The 24,008-nt window shown below is 40.2% G+C and overlaps 1 protein-coding gene across 2 annotated transcripts; it reads right to left on the bottom strand.

Moving 5' to 3' along the window:
- Positions 1–5: 5 nt before the first annotated feature.
- Positions 6–23,327, bottom strand: LOC103281295 (myosin heavy chain, clone 203). 2 transcript variants are annotated; one of them, XM_008122586.3, is made up of 15 exons: positions 23,215–23,327; positions 20,786–21,080; positions 17,612–17,709; positions 17,101–17,209; positions 15,740–15,844; positions 15,280–15,405; positions 14,342–14,425; positions 14,052–14,240; positions 12,196–12,371; positions 9,641–9,869; positions 7,124–7,204; positions 3,854–3,961; positions 3,411–3,512; positions 2,863–2,923; positions 6–1,648 (listed from the first exon to the last, which is right to left on the bottom strand). In XM_008122586.3, exons 2-15 carry the CDS (start codon positions 20,981–20,983, stop codon positions 1,122–1,124), a joined length of 2,193 nt encoding a protein of 730 aa, XP_008120793.1. In that variant the 5' UTR covers positions 20,984–21,080; positions 23,215–23,327; the 3' UTR covers positions 6–1,121. The 2 variants fall into 2 exon arrangements, with proteins under 2 accessions (XP_008120793.1, XP_016853668.1); XM_016998179.2 differs by having other exon boundaries at positions 7–1,648; positions 17,612–17,706.
- Positions 23,328–24,008: the final 681 nt, after the last annotated feature.

Genomic DNA, 24,008 nt, shown 5'->3' with positions numbered 1-24,008 from the left:
GTCTTTCTTTCAATGGGGTCTATTTGAACCTCACAACTGTTGGGGATTGTGGATGATAGACAGAAGCTCTTACTTGTCCCCAAGAATCTAGAATCACCCTGCAGAATGATTCACCACTCAGCTTTGTAGAACGAATAACACCAGAACTTTTATTAAGTCCAGGAGATCAACAGTACAGTGGTGTTTACAATAGTCCTTCTGATTGCTTGCAAAAATCAGTCGTAAGCAGTCCTTTCTTAGTCTTTGGTGAAGATCCGCAGCAAACAAGGCCTCAGAAAATAGTCAGGCCTCTCTGAGTACAGAGCCATCTTCTTTCCAGCCAGTACTCAGAAGACTCACTCGCAGAGAGAGAAAGCTGATCAAACGGGTTCTCCAGCAGCAGGACAGTTACAGTTGCAAACTGATTCCCAGGTCCTTGCAAACTCAGCCATAAGCAGTCCTTTCTTAATCTTTAGTGAAGATCTGCAGCAAACAAGGCCTCAGAAAATAGGCCTCTCTGAGTACAGAGCCATCTTCTTTTCAGCCAGTACTCAGACGACTCACACAGAGAAAAAGCTGATCAAACGGGTTCTCCAGCAGCAGGACAGTAACAGTTGCAAACTGATTCCCAGGTTCTTGCAAACTCAGCCGATCAAATTCATGCATTTGATTTTCCAGTTAACACACATATAGTATCTTTGCAAACAATGACAACAACAATCCTGTGAGGTTGGTCCATCTAGATCAGGCATGGGCAAACCTTGACCCTCTAGGTGTTTTGGACTTCAACTCCCACAATTCCTAACAGCCTCAGGCCCCTTCCTTTCCCCCCTCAGCCGCTTAAGCTGGGAGGGTCATAGACATGTGATTGTGCTGAGCATGTTCAGACTCAGGACTCCATTTTGTAGTCGGTGTCTGCTTAAACGGCTGAGGGGGAAAAGGAAAGGGCCTGAGGCTGTTAGGAATGGTGGGAGTTGAAGTCCAAAACACCTGGAGGGTCAAGGTTTGCCCATGCCTGATCTAGAATGAATGCAAACTAACATCAAACTACAACTCCCAGCAATCAGAGTGAAGTCAAACTCCATTCATACCACAGTGTAGATGCATGTTTGGACACCGTTCCGTGCTTGCTCTTTCTACCTTCAATTGTCTGAAAGTTCAGGGCTTGCTCTGGATTTAACAGGGGACCATGGTCTGGGGAGTCCAAAAGGCCTGGGGGATAACAGGGCTGGGCTCTGGGGCCGGAGTAAGGCCCCGTCACCTTCAGAAGAGCTCTGAGCCTCTTGCAGAGAAGCAAATTCATCCAAGGGAAGACTTATGGAAGGCACGGAGATGTCAGGAACATCTGGACGCAACTGTAGATGTGCCACAGAGGTGGGAGAATCGTGGACGGCAGGGCCCGCAAGGGATAAATGCCTAGCATTAGTGTCATCCGCAGTGACAAGTGAAGGGTGCTGCAAAGCCATTCGCTTCTCCTGACCATACAAGGTGATGGTGGGTTCATCACTTTGGGGTGAAGGCAAGGAGCTCCCACTCCTCTTAGCGCTTTGGAAATCCAGGCTTAGCTTGTCCGCCAATCTAGGAACCGGCAAATCTGGGGTGCTTTTTTCTGGCTGTTGCTTCGACAGCCTACGGATTTCTTGGATCTGCTGCTGGAACCTCAGTTTACCTGTTGAGAAAGCAGAAACGACAGATATGTCGCTTTAAACATCCACCTGTTTACTAGGTAAAGGTAAAGGTTTTCCCCTGACATTAAATCCAGTTGTGCTGACTCTGGGGGTTGGTGCTCATCTCCATTTCTAAGCCAAAGAGCCGGTGTTGTCCGTAGACACCTCTAAAGTCATGTGGCCACTGGCATGACTGCATGGAGTGCTGTTACCTTCCCGTCGGAGCAGTACCTATTGATCTACTCACATTGGCATGTTTTCGAACTGCTCTGTTGGCAGGAGCTGGAGCTAACAGTGGGCGCTCATGCCGCTCCTGGGGTTTGAACCTGGGACCTTTCAGTCTCCAGCTCAGTGCTTTAACGTACTTCGCCACCAGGACTCCTTTTACTATATCTATATATTGTAATATTATTAATAATATTACATGTAATATATAATATATAATTAATATTATTATATAGTATTATTAGTATTATATTGTATTACAAAATAATATTATTAATATTATATATTACTGTAAATTATATAATATAAAATTATAATATATTGTATATACAGTAGAGGTTTGATTTGATTTGATCTACTCATATTTGCATGTTTTCGAACTACTACTAGGTTGGCAGAAGCTGGAGCTAACAGCAGGAGCTCACTCCACTCCCTGGATTCGAACCACCAATATTTTGGCGATCAATTTAAGTGGCTCAGCGGTTCAACCCGCTGCATTCCTGAAATGGTTTGCTTGCTAGACACGTAATTTGTAGGGATTGTTAGCAAAACTTGCCTTAGAATCATAGAATCAGAGAACGCAAGGTGTAATCCAACCATCTGCCATGCAAAAACATACCATTAAAGCACTCCAGACAGATAGCCATCTAGCCCAGGCATGGGCAAACTTTAGCCCTCCAGGTGTTTGCTTGTCAGACAGGTAATTTGTAGGGCTTGTTAGCAAAGTTTGCCTTAGAATCATAGGATCGGAGAACGCAAGGTGTAATCCAACCATCCATCATGCAGAAACACACTATGAAAGCACTCCAGACAGATGGCCATCTAGCCCAGGCATGGGCAAACTTTGGCCCTCCAAGTGTTTTGGACTTCCAACTCCCATAATTCCCAACAGCCTATAGGATTTAAAGTCCAAAGTCACATTGGCTTTTTAAGCTGCCGCATCGCATTGTCAACTCATGTTTAACTTGTCCACAAGGACTCTCCTTCTTACCTTTCGTGAGGTTCTCATTCTTCTGCTTCAAAGCCTCGATTTCAGAAGTCATGGAGGAAATCTGGAACGGAGGAACAAGTGACACATAGGTGGGATGCTCAGAAGGCAATGTCATAGTGATGGACGCATGCATCCAGTGTTAACTGACCACTGCTATGCCAGTGGGATTGTGAACCTGCTCTGACTCTCACTTCAAACATCAGACCTATTTGGAATTTCTTCCCAAAATAGGTTCAGTCTCTTAGATAGTTCATCACAGTTTGGATTAAGAAGCAGAGTGGCTTCATTGCTCCATTCATTTCCTTGAGGAAAACCCAAAATGGACTTTGATCCACTACTAATCAAAGTTTGGAAAGAAAGAAGAAGGCACAGTTCCTGGAAGTCCAGCAATTTCCATCTCAGCTCGCATACACTAGGTTGGATCTAGATTCAAACATCTCCGTTCAAATAAATGAAACTTAACATGGGCACAACTACAATTCAATAGAGAAGAGCTATCTTCCGGCACCGTACATAGGTAGGAGCCCCGCTGCTATAGGTTTCCTTACCATTTCCATTTTTTGTTTCAGCTGCTGCCTCAGACTCTCCACTTCAATGTCCTGTGATCCAGTTTCACCTTCTTCAGAAAACTTGAGGGATGCGGCTCCAACCTATAGAAGAAACTTAAGATAATGTTCTGGACATTCTAGAACGTTATTCATCCTAGACTCAGCGTAGTGTCCTCCAAATGTTTTGGACTTCAGAGGCCTATTTGGAAGCCCACCATCCTGTTCAATTGGATGACTTTTTGGAATCCCACCAAAGGGGCACGAGACCCAAAACATCTCCAGAAACTCATAGTTGGAAAAAGTAACCCAAAGAGTTCCCCCAGAATAACTTTTCCAAACTTGCTTGAACTTCACAGGTTCTCATGCTCAAGCACAGTGCTGATGCAATGGAAATTGACTTAAAAGATAACCATGAAAGAGATGGAGAAGAAGGGATTTCCTACCAGAGTTCCTTGAGATGTAGGAGACATGGCAGAACTTTCTTGGAGTCTTCCAGGAGGTTTTCTGGTCCCTTGTTTCTGCTGTGCTCTCTGTCTGAAAATCCCTTTCAACTGTTAGGAGAAGAGAAAGCAAATGTGAAGTTGAGATACTTCTGCCCAGGTGGAAATGTCCAAAATGTGTTGGCTGAATAATAATAATAATAATAATAATAATAATAATAATAATAATAATAATAATAATGGGACTTCCGAAAACAGACTGACGAAGTTCTGGAACACAACACACCAGACATCACAGTTGTGGAAAAGAAAAAGGTTTGGATCATTGATGTTGCCATCCCAGGTGACAGCCGCATTGACGAAAAACAACAGAAAAAACTCAGCCGCTATCAGGACCTCAAGAACAAATGCATCAGAACAAATGCAATCAAGGCCAAGATCGAAAAATCAGCTGATGACCCAAAGTGCAGACTGTGCAAGGAAACCGATGAAACCATTGATCATATCCTCAGCTGCTGTAAGAAAATTGCACAGACAGACTACAAACAGAGGCACAACTATGTGGCCCAAATGATTCATTGGAACCTATACCTCAAGTATCACCTCCCTGCAGTTAAGAACTGGTGGGATCACAAACCTGCAAAAGTATTGGAAAATGAACATGCAAAGATACTGTGGGACTTCCGAATCCAGACTGACAAAGTTCTGGAACACAACACACCAGACATCACAGTTGTGGAAAAGAACAAGGTTTGGATCATTGATGTTGCCATCCCAGGTGACAGTCGCATTGACGAAAAACAACAGGAAAAACTCAGCCGCTATCAGGACCTCAAGATTGAACTGCAAAGACTCTGGCAGAAACCAGTGCAGGTGGTCCCAGTGGTGATGGGCACACTGGGTGCCGTGCCAAAAGATCTCAGCCGGCATTTGGAAACAATAGACATTGACAAATTACGATCTGCCAACTGCAAAAGGCCACCCGACTGGGATCTGCACGCATCATCCGAAAATACATCACACAGTCCTAAACGCTTGGGAAGTGTTCGACTTGTGATTTTGTGATACGAAATCCAGCATATCTATCTTGTTTGCTGTGTCATAATAAAATAATAATAATAATAATAATAATAATAATAATAATAATAATAATAATTTATTTTTCTAACCTGCCTCCATCTCAGGGACTCGGGACGGCTAACATGACCTATGTGGGTTGAATGAAAAGTAATGCTTCCACCTTCGTAACTCCTCAACAGATGGCAGTCCTGGTCTGTGGCAGGTCCTGGCTTGTTCAGTAGACTCTCCTCTACAGTTCCATTTGGTGGGAAGCCTTAGCATTGAATGGTTGTGTTGTTAAAGTGTGAAGTATGGAACCCTGCGCAGACGGGGAAGCTTTAGCATTGAACGGTTGTGTTGTTAAAGTGCAAAGTATGGAACCCTATGCAGACGGTTCCATTTGGCGGGAAGCCTTAGCATTGAACGGTTGTGTTGTTAAAGTGCAAAGTATGGAACCCTGCGCAGACGATCAGTCAATGCGACTTAAGCAATTCTTGAATTGAATTCTTGAGAGCAGAAGGTGTCACCCCAAAGGAGATTCATCAGAGAATCCATCTGTTCCCAATAAAGAAAGAAGATCTGTGGGGACATCATTATGCTTCTGATGAAGACGTTGAGAGAACTGTGAGATGCTGGTTGCGGAAACAGAGTGTCGACTTCTTCTGTGACGGCTTCAAAAAACGTGTTCATCGTTGGAAGAAATGTATCAAATTGTCTGGTGATTATGTGGAAAAGTGAATAGTGGTAGTTAAAGAGCACATTCTAAGGATTATTTCTGCGTTTGATTTATTAAAATATCCCCATCCAAAGCCAAGTAACGAAGGTGGAGGCATTACTTTTCATTCAATTCACGTATGCTGAATAAGTTTATCTCTACCTCAAAATGGACCATGTCAAACTTGGCCTGACTAATGATTCCCGCTCCCTCGATCGAAGGTTCTGACTGTGACTGTTATTTTAACTGAATTATTTTGTCTTGTTTACAATGTGTTAAGTTATTGTATGTTGTTTTGAGTCCTTTCGAGGAGCTAGAGCGGTATATAAAGTTTCATTATTAGATTATATTATGGGACCAAGCCCAAAGAACAAAATGTAACATGATTAAAAACGTAAGTAAACAATATCAGCAAAACAGATAAAATAAAACAGATTAACTTTGCCCCAGTGGCCGGGGCTGTGGCGCAGCTGGCTAGTAACCAGCTGCAATAAATCACTACTGACCGAGAGGTCATGAGTTCGAAGCCCGGGTCGGGTTAAGCCCCCGACCATTAAATAGCCCGGCTTGCTGTTGACCTATGCAGCCCCGAAAGACAGTTGCATCTGTCAAGTAGGGAAATTTAGGTAAGCTTTATGCGGGGAGGCTAATTTAACTCATTTACAACATCATAAAACTGCCAGCAAAACATGAGGAAAGGAATGAGGAAGTACAGCCACTAGTGGACAGTGAAGCAACAGCTCCCCCTGTGGCCGGAATCGTGAAGCTGGAAAAAAATGTTAAATGCCTCTGTGTCTGTCTATATATGTTGTTTGTCTGTTGGCATTGAATGTTTGCCATATATGTGTTCATTGTAATCCGCCCTGAGTGAGAAGGGCGGAATATAAATACTGTAAATAAATAATAATAAATAATAAAGTGCGTTAAAGCACTGAGCTGCTGACCGAAAGGTCCCAGGTTCAAACCCCGGGAGCGGCGTGAGCTGCCGCCGTTAGCTCCAGCTCTTGCCAACCTAGCAGTTCGAAAACATGCCAATGTGAGTAGATCAATAGGTACCGCTCTGGCGGGAAGGCCACATGACCTTGGAGGTGTCTATGGACAACTCTTTGGCTTAGAAATGGAGATGAGCACCAACCTCCAGAGTTGGACATGACTGGACTCAACGTCAGGGGAAAACCTTTACCTTACCTAATACAGTACAACACATAAAAGTAAAATAAAATGATAACATAATATAAAGCAGACACAAAGACAAACCCGCATGGAACAAATATTGTCACTATTATAATTCTACAAGGGGCGGAAGTGGAACTGAACCCTCCAACGAGGAATCCCAGCCGAAGCGTGGTTGTTTGTGGAGCCTTTCTACACCCCAATGCGTTCCCATCTCACGCCAGCCTTGACACCCATCTTCCTTCAGCAGCACCCACGGCTTTTCAGTCCAAAGGAGACGAATCGAGATGTGGGTGGATGCAATAGTAACGCTATGTCCTCTTTACCTGTTCGGTCACCAGCTGATGCTGCAGCTTGAGGCTCTCCTGCTCTTGCTGGGGACTCCGGATGGCTTTGGCACCCGGTCCCTGAAGGAGGAAAGACATCAAGGTGGGCGAAGGAACCAGACGGGAATAAATATAAACACGGCCTCCGTCTGAGTGCCTGCCTCTCTCATGGCTCCTTGCCTCTCTTAGTAAGAGGTGAATATATGCCTCAGGGCTTCCGGTGAACTCGCTGCATATTGCAGGCCAGTCAGCATTCAAGGCACCGAACTTGAACGCCATTGAACTTACCCCACCATAGTCTTAGCTTCCCACTCACATTATCTCCCATTGTTGACAAGAAAGTGGCACAGATCTGTGTACCGTGTTTCCCCGAAAATAAGACAGTGTCTTATATTAATTTTTGCTCCCAAAGATGCTCTAGGTCTTATTTTCAGGGGATGTCTTATTTTTCCATGAAGAAGAGTTCACATTTATTGTTGAACAAAAAAAAAAGAGAACATTTATTATATACTCTATAGTAGTTGTCATCACAAACCTGCATAACCAGACAAACTGTGAATCCTATCAAGAATTTCTTATTACTACCATTATTTCCATGTACAACACTCTGGTACATACATTTACCAATCCTGCATGCTCTAGTGTTCTGTTTGGCGGGCATGTTTCGAAACAAAACCTTTGATAGGTCTTACTTTCGGGGAAGGCCTTATATTTAGCAACTCAGCAAAACTTCTACTAGGTCTTATTTTCTGGGGATGTCTTATTTTAGGGGAAACAGGGTAGGTGGTTTAACACGGGGCCGGGCTGTGGCGCAGATGGCTAGTAACCAGCTGCTATAAATCACTACTGACCGAGAGGTCATGAGTTCGAAGCCCGGGTCGGGTTAAGCCTCCGACTATTAATAGCCCCGGCTTGCTGTTGACCTATGCAGCCCCGAAAGACAGTTGCATCTGTCAATTAGGGAAATTTAGGGACGCTTTAGGCTAATTTACAACACCATAAAACTGCCAGCAAAACATGAGGAAAGGAATGAGGAAGTACAGCCACTACTGGACGGTGAAGCAACAGCTCCCCCTGTGGCCGGAATCGTGAAGCTGGAAAAATGTTAAAAATGCCTCTGAGTCTGTCTAATGTATGTTGTTTGTCTGTTGGCATTGAATGTTTGCCATATATGTGTTCATTGTAATCCGCCCTGAGTCCCCTTCGGGGTGAGAAAGAAGGGCAGAATATAAATACTGTAAATAAATAATAAATAAATAAATATCAGAGACGGGAACTACCTCCCATTGTTGGAGAGGGCAAGCAAGTTTGGTAAATGCCATTTATTTGAGCTATGACTCCCAGCGACGCAAATAAGACCTGGCTGAGCTGAACTACAAGATAATTCCAATTTGAAAAAATAATATATTGTTAAGGCTTTCATGGCCGGAATCACAGGGTTGCTGTGAGTCTTTTGGGCTGTATGGCCATGTATTATTTATATTTATTATTATTTATTTAATACATTAATATAATAATAATAATAATAATAATAATAATAATAATAATAATAATAATTTTATTCTTATACCCCGCCCCATCTCCCCGAAGGGACTCGGGGCGGCTTACATGGGGCCAAGCCCAAACAGAACAATAAGAACAAAACAATAAAACCAATCAATCAGACAATAAAAGTAAGTCATAAAATAGAAACCCCATACAACATAAAATGTTAAAATCATGGATTGGGTTCAAAGAATCTAGGCCAAAGTGCTAAAAGTGCAAATATATCATGTCCCTATAATATCCCGCCCTTCTCACCCCGAAGGGGACTCAAGAGAAGCTTACAAATTAAATTTACATACAATATTACAGTAGAGTCTCACTTACCCAAACTAAACGGGCCAGCAGAAACTTGGATAAGCGAATATCTTGGATAATAAGGAGGGATTAAAGAAAAGCCTATTAAACATCAAATTAGGTTATGATTTTACAAATGAAGCACCAAAACATCATGCTATACAACAAATTTGACAGAAAAAGTAGTTCAATACGCAGTAATGTTATGTTGTAATTACTGTATTTACTGTATTGTATGTTGTAATTACCGTTTAACTTGGATAAGTGAGACTCTACTGTAGTTAAAACCGTGCTAGAGACAGTAGCCAATCGGAATTCTGGCTCGTAGCTGGCTCAGCCAATCAGCTGTCGACACATGCCTTTCCAGTCAACCAACCCATTATATCATGGTGCCTTTTTAAAAAAATCCTCAAACAGTTGGTCCTCTGTATTCGCAGATTCTGCATCCACGGTTTTGACCATCCAGGGCTACAAAGTATTCAGTTAAAGGCATGATTGTATACAATAGGACTTGTGCATCCATAGATTTTGGTATCTGGAACCCAATCCCAGTGGAAACCAAGGCCAACAGATGGTAAGAAAAGGAATGCTTTTCTTGAGCCATTTCAGCATTGTTGTTTGCCGAGAAAGGCACTCAAGGAGAACTAGAAGGCAAGGAGGCTCTTTTCTTGGCCTTACCTTGGCAGAGAGGGCCTGGCTTTGTGTTCGAATCACCTCCAGCTCTTCGTCTTTGGCCTTCAGGGCTGCAGCTGCCTCTTCCCATCTCTCCTTCCAGTAAAGGGAGACTTGCTTCTGCTCCGCAAACTGGTTTTCTGTCTCCTTCTGCTTGTTGTGCAAAGCTGCTTCCAGCTCCTGGCAACGCGTCTGAAGGAGCTCCTTCTCCCTTTGCTGCAAGGCCAGAGATTCCCTATGGAATGAGTGCATGGAGCATCGTTACCTTCCCGCCGGAGCGGTACCTATTCATCTACTCACATTTGCATGTTTTCGAACTGCGAGGTTGGCAGAAGCTGGAGCTAACAGCAGGAGCTCAATCCACTCCCTGGATTCGAACCTGCGACCTTTCGCCCCGCAAGTTCAGCAGCTCAGCGCTTTAACATGCTGCACCACCAGAGGCTCCACTATGGTGTAGAGACTCATATAATTCAGTTCAACGCAGATAATCTGGATTGCCTGCTTTGATAATCTAGATCAGGGGTCCCCAAACTAAGGCCCGGGGGCCGGATGCGGCCCTCCGAGGTCATTTACCTGGCCCCCGCCCTCAGTTTTATAATATAATATATTGTATATACATATAATATTGATAATAATATTATAATGTAATACAATATAACACTAATAATAATACCATATAATAATATTAATTATATATTCTATATTACATATAATATTACTAATAATATTACAGTATAGTGGTATAGTTCAATATAGTCATTTATAATGCTAATATTGTGCTATGCTAATAATATAATATATTGTATGTACATATAATTTGTAAGCCACTCTGAGTCCCCTTTGGGGTGAAAAGGGTGTGATACAAATGTAGTAAATAAATGCAGTAAATAAATAAATAATAAATAAATACATTTTAGACTTAGGCTCGCCCAAAGTCTGAAACGACTTGAAGGCACACAACAACAACAACAACAACAATAATAACCCTAATTAACTTGACTATCTCATTGGCCAGAAGCAGGACCACACTTCCCATTGAAATCCTGATAAATGTATGTTGGTTAAAATAATTTTTATTTTTAAATATTGTATTGTTCTTTCATTGTTGTTGTTTTTGCACTACAAATAAGACATGTACAGTGTGCATCGGAATTTGTATTTTTTTTTCAAATGATAATCCGGCCCCTCAACAGTTTGAAGGATTGTGGACCGGCCCTCGGCTTAAAAAGTTTGAGGACCCCTGATCTAGATTATATAACAGTGTAGAAGGGGGCTCAATCCAGCACTCAATTGAATCCACACAAATCCACACAATTGAATACTCTTATTTATTGTACAGTAGAGTCTCACTTATCCAAGCCTCTGGATTATCCAAGGCATTTTTGTAGTCAATGTTTTCAATATATCGTGATATATTGGTGCTAAATTTGTAAATACAGTAATTACTACATAGCATTACTGCATATTGAACTACTTTTTCTGTCAAATTTGTTGTATAACATGATGTTTTGGTGCTTAATTTGTAAAATCATAACATAATTTGATGTTTAATAGGCTTTTCCTTAATCCCTCCTTATTATCCAACATATTCGCTTATCCAACGTTCTGCCGGCCCATTTATCTATATATATAAATGAGTGATGGCATCACGGCGACCCACAAAACAACAAAACTACAGGCCCCCCAACCTCAAAATTTGACAACACATCCCATCATCCACGCCTCTAGGTTGATACAACAAAAAGAAAAGAAAAATGAAGTCCTAATTAGAGAGAGAGGAATACAGTAGAGTCTCACTTATCCAACACTCGCTTATCCAACATTCTGGATTATCCAACACATTTTTGTAGTCAATGTTTTCAATACGTCGTGATATTTTGGTGCTAAATTCGTAAATACAGTAATAACTACATAGCATTACTGCGTATTGAACTACTTTTTCTGTCTATTTTGTTGTATAACATGATGCTTTGGTGCTTCATTTGTAAAATCATAATGTAATTTGATGTTTAATAGGCTTTTCCTTAATCCCTCATTATCCAACATATTCGCTCATCCAACGTTCTGCCGGCCCGTTTACGTTGGATAAGTGAGACTCTACTGTAATTGTTTTATCCAATAGCTGCCAAAGGGATAAGCTCCGCCCACTTGGTCTTCTAGCAACCCAATCAGCCCAGGGCCTCAGTTTCACTGTTTAGTTTAAATTAGAAATCGTCAGAACATTAGAGACTCATCTCTGGTTGCTTGAGAGTTTGTAAAATCATAACCTAATAGACTTTTCCTTAATCCCTCCTTATTATCGAAGATATTCGCTTATCCAAGCTTCTGCCGGCCCGTTTAGCTTGGATAAGTGAGACTGTACTGTATTTATTTATTTACATCATTTCTATCCTGTCTTTCTCAAGGCAACTTACAAGTCTGGCAAAAATTCAATGCCAATAAAAGCAACAGTACAATTAGAAACAAAACAGTCAAGAAACCATTTACATGAAGCATTAAAACACATGGAGCAATATACAAAACTTAAAACATATAATCTTTCAATAGCTTCTCCCGACTACCTAAGATTTTCATAGCTTTCCTGGAGAGCCTTGGTTTTCTCCTCCTGCTTCTTCCCATCGGCCTGGTTCTCAGAATGGATTGTTTTCCTCTCGTCGAGCAAATGCAAACGCTCGTCTTGCAGAGCTTGGATGCGGTTCTCCAGGATTTTCTTCTCGGACAAAAGCTCCTCCTTGGCCTGGAAGAGGGAGCCACATAAATACACATACACACACACGTATGTATATGTATATGTATGTATGTGTATGTATGTATGTGTGTATGTGTGTGTATATATATTTATATATACACAGTAGAGTCTCACTTATCCAACACTCGCTTATCCAACGTTCTGGATTATCCAACACATTTTTGTAGTCAATGTTTTCAATACGTCGTGATATTTTGGTGCTAAATTCGTAAATACAGTAATAACTACATAGCATTACTGCGTATTGAACTACTTTTTCTGTCAAATTTGTTGTATAACATGATGTTTTGGTGCTTCATTTGTCAAATCATAACCTAATTTGATGCTTAATAGGCTTTTCCTTAATCCCTCATTATCCAACATATTCGCTCATCCAACGTTCTGCCGGCCCGTTTACGTTGGATAAGTGAGACTCTACTGTGTATATATATATATAATAATCTATCCCGTTTTTATTACCATTTTACCATTTATGTGTTTTAAATGCAATTTTTTATCCTGTATTTTTGTTTTAATTGATATATTGTATTACTGTTTTATCTTTTTATAGTGTGATTTGTATTATGTTGCCTATGTTTTGTTCTATGTTGTTTGGGCCTCTGCCCCATGTAAGCTGCCCCGAGTCCCCACGGGGAGATGGTGGCAGGGTATAAGTAAAGTTTTATTATTATTGTTGTTGTTATATATATTGCCTGGCCATGTGTTGCTGTGGCTTATAGGAATCCTTTGTTGGCCAGGTGGAATAGCAGTGAATAGCCTTGCAGTCTCAAAGCCTGGCCGTTTTCTGGAGTAGCTGGAGCTTTTTGTTGTATGAACGTAGAGGCATGGATGAGGGGTTGTGCTGCCAAGTTTAGTGTTTCTGGGATGTGTAGTTTTGTTGTGTTGTCAAAGGCTTTCATGGCCGGGATCACAGGGTTGTTGTATGTCTTTCGGGCTGTGTGGAACATGGTCACACAGCCCGAAAGACATACAACAACCCTATAGTTTTGTTGTTTTGTCCTAGGCCGAAATTTCATTACCCTTTTATATACAGTAGAGTCTCACTTATCCAACATAAACGGGCCGGCAGAACGTTGGATAAGTGAATATGTTGGATAATAAGGAGGGATTAATGAAAAGCCTATTAAACATCAAATTAGGTTATGATTTTACAAAATAAGCACCAAAACATCATGTTATACAACAAATTTGACAGAAAAAGTCATTCAATACGCAGTTATTCTATGTAGTAATTACTGTATTTACGAATTTAGCATCAAAATATCACGATGTATTGAAAACATTGACTACAAAAATGCGTTGGATAATCCAGAACGTTGGATAAGCGAGTGTTGGATAAGTGAGACTCTACTGTATATAGATATAGCTAGCATTGGCAAATCTTCGTCCCTAACAGTTCAAAGAGATATCTAGGTACATCAGTTGAACAACTGAGTAACCTAGTTGCCATGCAGGAATGCCATTTTCCCAAAAGGTTATGGCTTCTAACAAAGTCATGCCTTTCCAAAGATAATAAAATCTCCAAAAGGTTATGGAAATTGAGATTTCCATTTTCCATAATCTAGATGACAATCCTGCACAGGACTGGACTCAATGATGCCCAGGATCTTTCAAAATCTTCTAGGATTGGAGGCACAAGATGCACGCCCAGAAGTGGGTCTAACTAACCTTTCTGGTGGATTCCAGCTCCTCCTTCATGAGGACTTTCTCCTTGTCCAGGTAACGGACTTGGCTCTTGGCGTCGGAAAGCTCCAAACTGAGTGCCGAGACTTGGTCCTGGAAGCCTTCCTGCTGCTTTTGAGTACATTCCAGCTCCAGAGTAAGCCTCTCGACCTGTTGATGGAGGGCCACCTTCTCCTGAAAAACAACGTTTTCATCGCCATAAAGTCCCTTGTGTTCATTACGGGGATGCAATAAGAACGTGCACTGGAAACACATGAAATCAAGTGGCACGATACCTCGAGGAGTCTCTTCCGATCCGAAAGCGCTGGTTGCAGCTCCAGATTCAGCTCATGAACCTTCTCCTCCAGCCGGGTCTTCTCCTGTTGAGTTAGTCAAGTCATTGGATTAAATCCAACCTTTGTGGGTTTAATATTTGCAGGTTGGATTGCACTATGTAACCCGGCTTATCAATGTCATTTCTTAATTGATTCTGTGATAAAAACTTGCGGAAAGTTTATTAAACTGCAAAAAGTGCAGACAAGAGTTCTTTCTTTCTCCCACTCTGGACATTATTCCACACATACAGTAGAGTCTCACTTATCCAAGCTAAACGGGCCGGCAGAAGCTTCGATAAGCAAATATCTTGGCTGATAAGGAGGGATTAAGGAAAAGACTATTAAACATCAAATTAGGTTATGATTTTTACAAATTAAGCACCAAAACATCATGTTTTACAACAAATTTGACAGAAAAAGTAGTTCAACACGCAGTAATGTTATGCTGCAATTACAGTACAGTAGAGTCTCACTTATCCAACACTCGCTTATCCAACGTTCTGGATTATCCAACGCATTTTGTAGTCAATGTTTTCAACACATCGTGATATTTTGGTGCTAAATTTGTAAATACAGTAATTACTACATAGCATTACTGCGTATTGAACTACTGTTTTTTGACTTAATTCTTCTTTTTTTTTATTGCTTAACTTTGTCGCTAATATTTTTGTTTTGCGTAGATTGATTGAAAGACCTGCAACTGATCCAAATTGATTGACCAGGCATATCATTTTGGGAAATTCTTTCCGCGGATCTTCTGACATTAAAATAATGTCATCTGCAAATAACTTTATTTTATATTTTTGGTTTTTCACTTTTATACCAAAACCAGGTATAATTTTCTGAACTGTGAGCAAAGTCATATTCCAATGAGAAAGAATTAAGCAAGAGATACACACCAGATAGATGTTGTCATGAGCAGTTTGGAGTCTGTCTTTTTCTTCACAAAGTATTTCTTTGGCCTGCAATGAATCTTTCGCTCTCTGCTCAGCTTCTGCCAGATTTGTGACCATCCTCTGATGCTCCTGAGGAGGAAAAGCAACACAAACATAAGTATTGGACTTGGGGTATTGTCTACATTGTAGAATTAATGCATTTTGACACTGCTTTAAGTGCTTCAGTATTTTCCTTTTCGTGTCAAGAGCAACTTGAGAAACGGGTATGAGAGAATTGGCTGTCTGCAAGGACGTTGCCCAGGAAACATTGCCCGGATGTTTGGATGTTTTTACCATCCTTGTTGGGAGGCTTCTCCCATGTCCCCGGATGGAGCTGGAGCTGACAGAGGGAGCTCATCCGCACTCTCCCCGGGATGGACTCCAGCCACTTCTGGGTCCTTTAGAACCTTATTTCGGCACAAACCTCTTTGGTAGATTTCAGTTGCCGCTCCACTTCGCTTCTTCTTCTTTCTAAGGCCTTGATACGTTTCTTGTGAGCAGCCAGCTCTTCATCCACACTTTTCTCTTCCTGAGATTCAGAGAGAAACATTGAATTATTCTGCAAATACATTACCTTTCATTTCTGCTATTCTCCTCTAAACTTCATGAATTTTGTATGTTTTTCTTCGGCAGGAAAGACTCAGCTGTGGTTTGGCTCATTCTGCCTCTGGTGGTTTTCCTTCCAAGTCCGAACCATGCCTGACCCTGCTTAGCTTTCACGATCCAATGGATTTTTCTGCATCTAAAGGTATTTACACCTGAAAGGTTGGCGGTTCACATCCGAGGAGTGGGGTGAGCTCCCGCTGTTAGCCCCAGCTCCTGCCAACCTAGCAGCAAAAACGTGCAAATGTGAGTAGATCAATAGGTACTGCTTTGGTGGGGAAAGTTGCAGATTCGAATCCAGGGAGCGGAGTGAGTGCCGCTGTTAGCCCCAGCTCCTGCCAATCTAGAAGTTCAAAAACATGCAAATGTGAGTAGATCAATAGGTACTGCTTTGGTGGGGAAAGTTGCAGATTCGAATCCAGGGAGCGGAGTGAGTGCCGCTGTTAGCCCCAGCTCCTGCCAATCTAGAAGTTCAAAAACATGCAAATGTGAGTAGATCAATAGGTACTGCTTTGGTGGGGAAAGTTGCAGATTCGAATCCAGGGAGCGGAGTGAGTGCCGCTGTTAGCCCCAGCTCCTGCCAATCTAGAAGTTCAAAAACATGCAAATGTGAGTAGATCAATAGGTACTGCTTTGGTGGGGAAAGTTGCAGATTCGAATCCAGGGAGCGGAGTGAGTGCCGCTGTTAGCCCCAGCTCCTGCCAATCTAGAAGTTCAAAAACATGCAAATGTGAGTAGATCAATAGGTACTGCTTTGGTGGGGAAAGTTGCAGATTCGAATCCAGGGAGCGGAGTGAGTGCCGCTGTTAGCCCCAGCTCCTGCCAATCTAGAAGTTCAAAAACGTGCAAATGTGAGTAGATCAATAGGTACTGCTTTGGTGGGGAAAGTTGCAGATTCGAATCCAGGGAGCGGAGTGAGTGCCGCTGTTAGCCCCAGCTCCTGCCAATCTAGAAGTTCAAAAACATGCAAATGTGAGTAGATCAATAGGTACTGCTTTGGTAGGAAGGTGACGGCGCTCCATGTAGTCATGCCAGTGGCCACATGACCTTGGAGGTGTCTCCGGACAACGCCGGCTCTTCGGCTTAGAATTGGAGATGAGCACCAAGCCCCTGGACTTAACGCCAGGGGAAAACTTTACCTTTACCTACATGCAAATAATATGATGTTTAGAGTTTTCTTACCGCAACTCCATTTGTGCCGGAATTTATTGCTGCTGGTGGCAAGGATTTCCGGTTGCTTTCGCCCAAATAAGATTGGGTTTTCGCCAATTCCATTTCCACCTTAAAGATCCTACAAAAGGCAGATTGATATATGAAGGGATATATATATCCCTTCTCCCAACTTTTTCATCCTAATGTACAAGTCAGGATTTCATAGTCTCTAACTCAAGCATGAGCAAACTTGGGTCTTCCAGGTGTTTTGGACTCCAACTCCCACCATTCCTAACAGCCTCAGGCCCTTTCCTTTTGCTCCCCAGCCGCTTAAGCGGCTGGGGAGCAAAAGGAAGGGGCCTGAGGCTGTTAGGAATGGTGGGAGTTGGAGTCCAAAACACCTGGAAGACCCAAGTTTGCTCATGCCTGGTGTAGCAGCACCTTTGATTTGGCAGGTGGAGTCAGTAAAATATATATATATATATATATATATATATATATATATAATCCTCAACTTTGGAAAGACAAAGACGCCGCTCACTTCTCATCCAAGTCTCCTTCTTGCTTTCGGTTTTCCAAGAAACTCGTCTCCAGCCATTTCTTTTCCCGTTCCAGGAGCGCAAAGGAGTTCTCCATCTGCTGCGGAAAAGGCGAGGAATTAGGAGAAGTTTTGGAGGCAAGTTATACATTTTAACACACCGGAGAAGGGCAAAAGGCATTGGAAGGCATTGGAACTCAAGCCCATCCTGCACAAGCGTTTAGTCCTCATTAGTTAGTTAGATAGATAAGCCCTGTTAGCTTTCCTATCTATGAGGGCTATCCAGAAAGTAGGTTACGTTTTGGAATTGAAAGCCCTGTTAGCTTTCCTATCTATGAGGGCTATCCAGAAAGTAGGTTACGTTTTGGAATTAAAAATGAACAAAGTATAGGAGAAAACATTGACCATATGCAGTTGAAAGCCAGACCGAAATACCACTTCTCAACACCTAATTTTACCACAAAAAAATTGGAAAAACATTGACTCCAGTATAAGCTGAGGGTGGGAAATTTCAGAAATAAAAATAGCTACCAATAAAATTACATTAATTGAGGCATCAGTAGGTTAAATGCTTTTGAATATTTACATAAAGCGCAAATTTAAGATAAGACTGTCCAACTCTGATCAAATCGTTATTCTCATCTTCTTCAGTGTAAATGTGGTTATGTATCCTTTTAATAATACAGTAGAGTCTCACTTATCCAACATAAACGGGCCGGCAGAATGTTGGATAAGCGAATATGTTGGATAATGAGGAGGCATTAAGGAAAAGCCTATTAAACATCAAATTAGGTTATGATTTTACAAATGAAGCACCAAAACATCATGTTAGACAACAAATTTGGCAGAAAAAGTAGTTCAATATGCAGTAATGCTATGTAGTAATTACTGTATTTATGAATTTAGCACCAGAATATCACGATATATTGAAAACATTTACTACAAAAATGCGTTGGATAATCCAGAACGTTGGATAAGCGAGTGTTGGATAAGTGAGACTCTACTGTATAGGAGAAAACATTGACCATATGCAGTTGAAAGCCAGACCGAAATACCACTTCTCAACACCTAATTTTACCACAAAAAACTGGAAAAACATTGACTCCAGTATAAGCTGAGGGTGGGAAATTTCAGAAATAAAAATAGCTACCAATAAAATTACATTAATTGAGGCATCAGTAGGTTAAATGTTTTTGAATATTTACATAAAGCGCAAATTTCAGATAAGACTGTCCAACTCTGATCAAATCGTTATTCTCATCTTCTTCAGTGTAAATGTGGTTATGTATCCTTTTAATAATACAGTAGAGTCTCACTTATCCAACATAAACGGGCCGGCAGAATGTTGGATAAGCAAATATGTTGGATAATAAGGAGGCATTAAGGAAAAGCCTATTAAACATCAAATTAGGTTATGATTTTACAAATGAAGCACCAAAACATCATGTTAGACAACCAATTTGGCAGAAAAAGTAGTTCAATACGCAGTAATGCTATGTAGTAATTACTGTATTTACGAATTTAGCACCAAAATATCACGATATATTGAAAACATTGACTACAAAAATGCGTTGGATAATCCAGAACGTTGGATAAGCGAGTGTTGGATAAGTGAGACTCTACTGTAATAGAGTAAAATAATACATAATAATAATAAATACAGGAAAATAATACATGTAATAAAAATATATATGTGTGTGTATATATATGTGTGTGTGTTTGTTTACATATAAATATATATATATACAATATATTTTACAATAATATGTAATAATTATAACATATTGTATATACATATAATATTCACAATATTATATTGTAATACGATATAATACTAATAATACAATATAATAATATTAATTATATATCATATTTTACATGTAAAATTACTAATAATATTACAATATATTGATATAGTACAATATAGTAATTTATTGCCAGTATTGTACTATGCTAATAATATAATATTGTATGTAAATTTAATTTGTAAGCCGCTCTGAGTCCCCTTCGGGGTGAGAAGGGCGGCATATAAATGTAGCAAATAAATAATAAATAAATAAAAAATAAAAATAGAGTAAAATAATTAATGCAGTAATAATAAGATCAGAGTGAAATAATAAGTGTATTAAAAATAATAAAATAGAGTAAAATAAATGTAATAGTAGCAACAATAATAGAGAAAATAATAAATGTAATAATACCAATAATAATAGAGAAAAATAATATATTCTCAAGTATAAGCCGACCCAAGTATAAGCCAACCAGGACCCTCACCTGAGTATAAGCCGAGAGGGGCTTTTTCAGTCCTAAAAAAGGGTTGGAAAACTCGGCTTATACTCTAGGCCAGGGGTCCTCAAACTTTTAAAGCCGAGGGCCGGTCCACAATCCTTCAGACTGTTGAGGGGCCGAATTATCATTTGGGGAAAAATACCCGAACAAATTCCTATGCACACTGCACATATCTTATTTGCAGTGCAAAACAACGACAATAACAATGAAAGAACAATACAATATTTAAAAATGAAAATAATTTTAACCAACATAAACCTATCAGGATTTCAATAGGAAGTGTGGGCCTGCTTCTGGCCAATGAGATAGTCAGGTTAATTAGGATTGTTTTTGTTGTTGTGTGCCTTCAAGTCATTTCAGACTTTGGGCGAGCTTAAGTTCAAAATTATTTATTTATTCATTCATTTACTACATTTATTTACTACATTTATATCCCACCCTAATCACCCCGAAGGGAACTCAGAGCAGCTGTATGTACATACAGTATATTATATTATTAGTATAGCACAATATTAGCATTATATATTACTATATTGAACTATATCACTATACTGTAATATTATATGTAATATATAACATATAATTAATATTATATGGTATTATTATTAGTATTATATTGTATAAAATGATAATATTATTATCAATATCATATGTATATACAATATAACATATTATTAAAACGGATATAAAAATATTATATTATAAATGAGGGCGGGGGCCAGGTAAATGACCTTGGAGGGCCGCATCCGGCCCCCGGGCCTTAGTTTGGGGACTCCTGCTCTAGTATATACGTTAATCCTATTCAAAGCAGTGTAGAAAGGGCCACTGTTGGCTTGAAAGTGGTGTCAAACTGCATCAATTGCACGGTGTAGATGCACCCCACGTTACCTTCTGTTTGAGGGAGAACAGCTCAAACTGCATCATGTTGAGTTCCACCTCCAAATTTCGCTCTCTGTGCCGCTCAGATTGTCCTCCAAGTCTCCAAATCGCTGCTCCTGATTCCGCTTCCCTTTGGCCCTCTTCTCGTAAGGATCGACTCGGGTTTGGCCCTGATCCGCTCCATAGCTTTCTATCCAAGGGCTGCATTGGACTGTGTTTTGTTGGGAGACGAGATAAAGAATTCTTCCTTCTGACACTTGGGCTGAGATGTTGCCCTTGGTCCTCTGCACCGTTTAGCAAATCTCTGGCAAGAAACAACAATATACAATAGACTCTCAATCAACCAGAGATATTTTATATTATATTATTATTATTAGCCGCTCTGAGTCCCCTTCGGGGTGAGAGAGGGCAGGGTATAAATGTAGTAAATAATAATAATAATAATAATAATAATAATAATAATAATAATAGCCGCTCTGAGTCCCCTTCGGGGTGAGAGAGGGCAGGGTATAAATGTAGTAAATAATAATAATAATAATAATAATAATAATAATAATAATAATAATAGCCGCTCTGAGTCCCCTTCGGGGTGAGAGAGGGCAGGGTATAAATGTAGTAAACAAATAAATTATTATTATTATTATTATTATTATTATTATTATTATTATTATCTGCTCTGAGTCCCCTTTGGGGTGAGAGAGGACAGGGTATAAATGTAGTAAACAAATAAATATTATTATTATTATTATTATCTGCTCTGAGTCCTTTGGGTTGAGAGAGGGAGAGGTATAAATGTAGTAAACAAATAAATTATTATTATTATTATTATTATTATTATTATTATTTTAGCTGCTCTGAGTCCCCTTTGAGGTGAGATAGGGCGGGGTATAAATGTAGTAAACAAATAAATTATTATTATTATTATTATTATTATTATTAACTGCTCTGAGTCCCCTTCGGGGTGAGAGAGGGCAAGGTATAAATGTAGTAAACAAATAAATTATTATTATTATTATTAGCCGCTCTGAGTCCCCTTCGAGGTGAGAGACGGCGGGGTATAAATGTAGTAAACAAATAAATTATTATTATTATTATTATTATTATTATTATTATTATTATTATTATTAGTTGCTCTGAGTCCCCTTCGAGGTGAGAGACGGCGGGGTATAAATGTAGTAAACAAATAAATTATTATTATTATTATTATTATTATTATTATTATTATTATTAGCTGCTCTGAGTCCCCTTTGGGGTGAGAGAGGGCAGAGTATAAATGTAATAAATAAATACATAAATACATAATTATTATTATGAATACCATTACATGGAAGGATGCCACAAATGGGGTTCCTTGTTGCATTGATCCAAAAGGTATTTGCTCTCGAATGTATCTGCTATTTTTGTGCATATATACATACAGTAGAGTCTCACTTATCCAACACTCGCTTATCCAACGTTCTGGATTATCCAACGCCTTTTTGTAGTCAATGCTTTCAATAAATCGTGATATTTTGGTGCTAAATTCGTAAATACAATTACTACATAGCATTACTGCGTATTGAACTACTTTTTCTGTCAAATTTGTTGTAAAACGTGATCTTTTGGTGCTTAATTTGTAAAATCATAACCTATTTTGATGTTTAATAGGCTTTTTCTTAATCTCTCCTCATTATCCAACATATTCGCTTATCCAACGTTCTGCCGGCCCGTTTATGTTGGATAAGTGAGACTCTACTGTATATAGAAACTGCGCCCGCTAGGATTCTATTGCCTTGAGTCGTAGCAGTTCCAGTGGCAAGGTGATTTTCTGCACCAAGAATATTAATTGCTATTCAACATGGCCAACCAAGGATCCCGCAAGGTAGAAAGCGGCCAGGCTTGCAAGCAGCAAGGCTATTCACAGTGCTGTTCATCCTGGCCAACCAAGATTTCCCCTAGATAGAAAACTGCCAGGCTTTGAAGCCACGAGGCTACTCTGTCCCATTCAACCTGGCCAACAAAGGATCCCTATGTAGAAAGCGGCCAGACTTTTAAGCTGCAAGACTATTCAGTGCAATTCAAGCTGGCCAAACAATGATTTCCCTACAAAGCAAATATCCAGGTTTCAGAGAGGCTGTTTGATTGAGGGTGCTACTCCAGCTTGCCAAACAAAGATTGCCCTAGGTATAACACAGCCAGGCATTGAAGCTGCAAGGCTATTCAGTGCAATTCAACCAGACCAACAAAGGTAGAAGGCGGCCAGGCTTTGAAGCAGCGATACTACTCTGTACTATTGAAGCTAACCAACCAGATGCCCCTAGGTAGCAAGTAGCCAGGCTTTGAAGCAGCAAGGCTATTTATTCCAAATCTAGCAGCCTAATTCTGCAGTGCAGACCACACCGCGGAGGCTGAAGTGTGCTAAAGAAATGGAAAAGTCCCTAAATATCATCCGGACGTACCTGCCAAGAAACTTTTACTATAACTCCAAGTCCCAAATGTGGTAAGAAAGGCTTTGCAATCGGTCCGGCTTGCTTGTGTTCTGTGCCAGCTTTGCCAAGCGAATACAGGGCAGCTGCTATGGAAACTGTGGCAGCAACAAGCCTTTGTTAGCACTGGCTTCTCAAGGCCCATTGTGAAGAGAATAGGGAAGGAAAGCCAACAGGGAGAAGAAGAAGAAGAAGAAGGCAGAAAAGAAGAGACAACAGGTTTACTGGAGCAGCCAAAGAAAGTAACTTAATCTGATGCACTTAATTTCTTTTTATTTTCACAAACCCCAATGACATTCAGACATTTGATGATCCAACTATGTGGCAGTGAGTCGAATGCTTTTTTGTAACCAATTTATTATTGTTGTTGTTGTCGTCTCTTTATTACAGTAGAGTCTCACTTATCCAACATAAACGGGCCGGCAGAATGTCGGATAAGTGAATATGTTGGATAATAAGGAGGCATTAAAGAAAAGCCTATTAAACATCAAATTAAGTTATGATTTTACAAATGAAGCACCAAAACATCATGTTAGACAACAAATTTGGCAGAAAAAGTAGTTCAATAGGCAGTAATGCTATGTAGTAATTACTGTATTTATGAATTTAGCACCAAAATATCATGATATATTGAAAACATTGACTACAAAAATGCGTTGGATAATCCAGAATGTTGGATAAGCGAGTGTTGGATAAGCGAGACTCTACTGTAGTTCAATACGCAGTAATGCTATGTAGTAATTACTGTATTTATGAATTTAGCACCA

The sequence above is a fragment of the Anolis carolinensis genome, unplaced genomic scaffold (genome assembly GCF_035594765.1).
Source record: "Anolis carolinensis isolate JA03-04 unplaced genomic scaffold, rAnoCar3.1.pri scaffold_11, whole genome shotgun sequence".
NCBI classification, from domain to species: Eukaryota; Metazoa; Chordata; class Lepidosauria; order Squamata; family Dactyloidae; genus Anolis; species Anolis carolinensis.
The sequence above is the reverse complement of the archived record's forward strand: the minus strand, read 5'-3'. Positions and strand labels throughout refer to the sequence as shown.

Coding starts and splice junctions, on each gene's coding strand:
- LOC103281295 (XM_008122586.3), bottom strand. CDS start 20,983: ATGCAGCCCTTGGATAGAAAGCTATGGAGCGGATCAGGGCCAAACCCG. Junction 12,372..14,051: donor AGCTGGAATCCACCAGAAAG/GTTAGTTAGACC, acceptor TCCCTCTTCCAG/GCCAAGGAGGAGCTTTTGTC. Junction 3,962..7,123: donor ATCAGCTGGTGACCGAACAG/GTAAAGAGGACA, acceptor TTCTCCTAACAG/TTGAAAGGGATTTTCAGACA.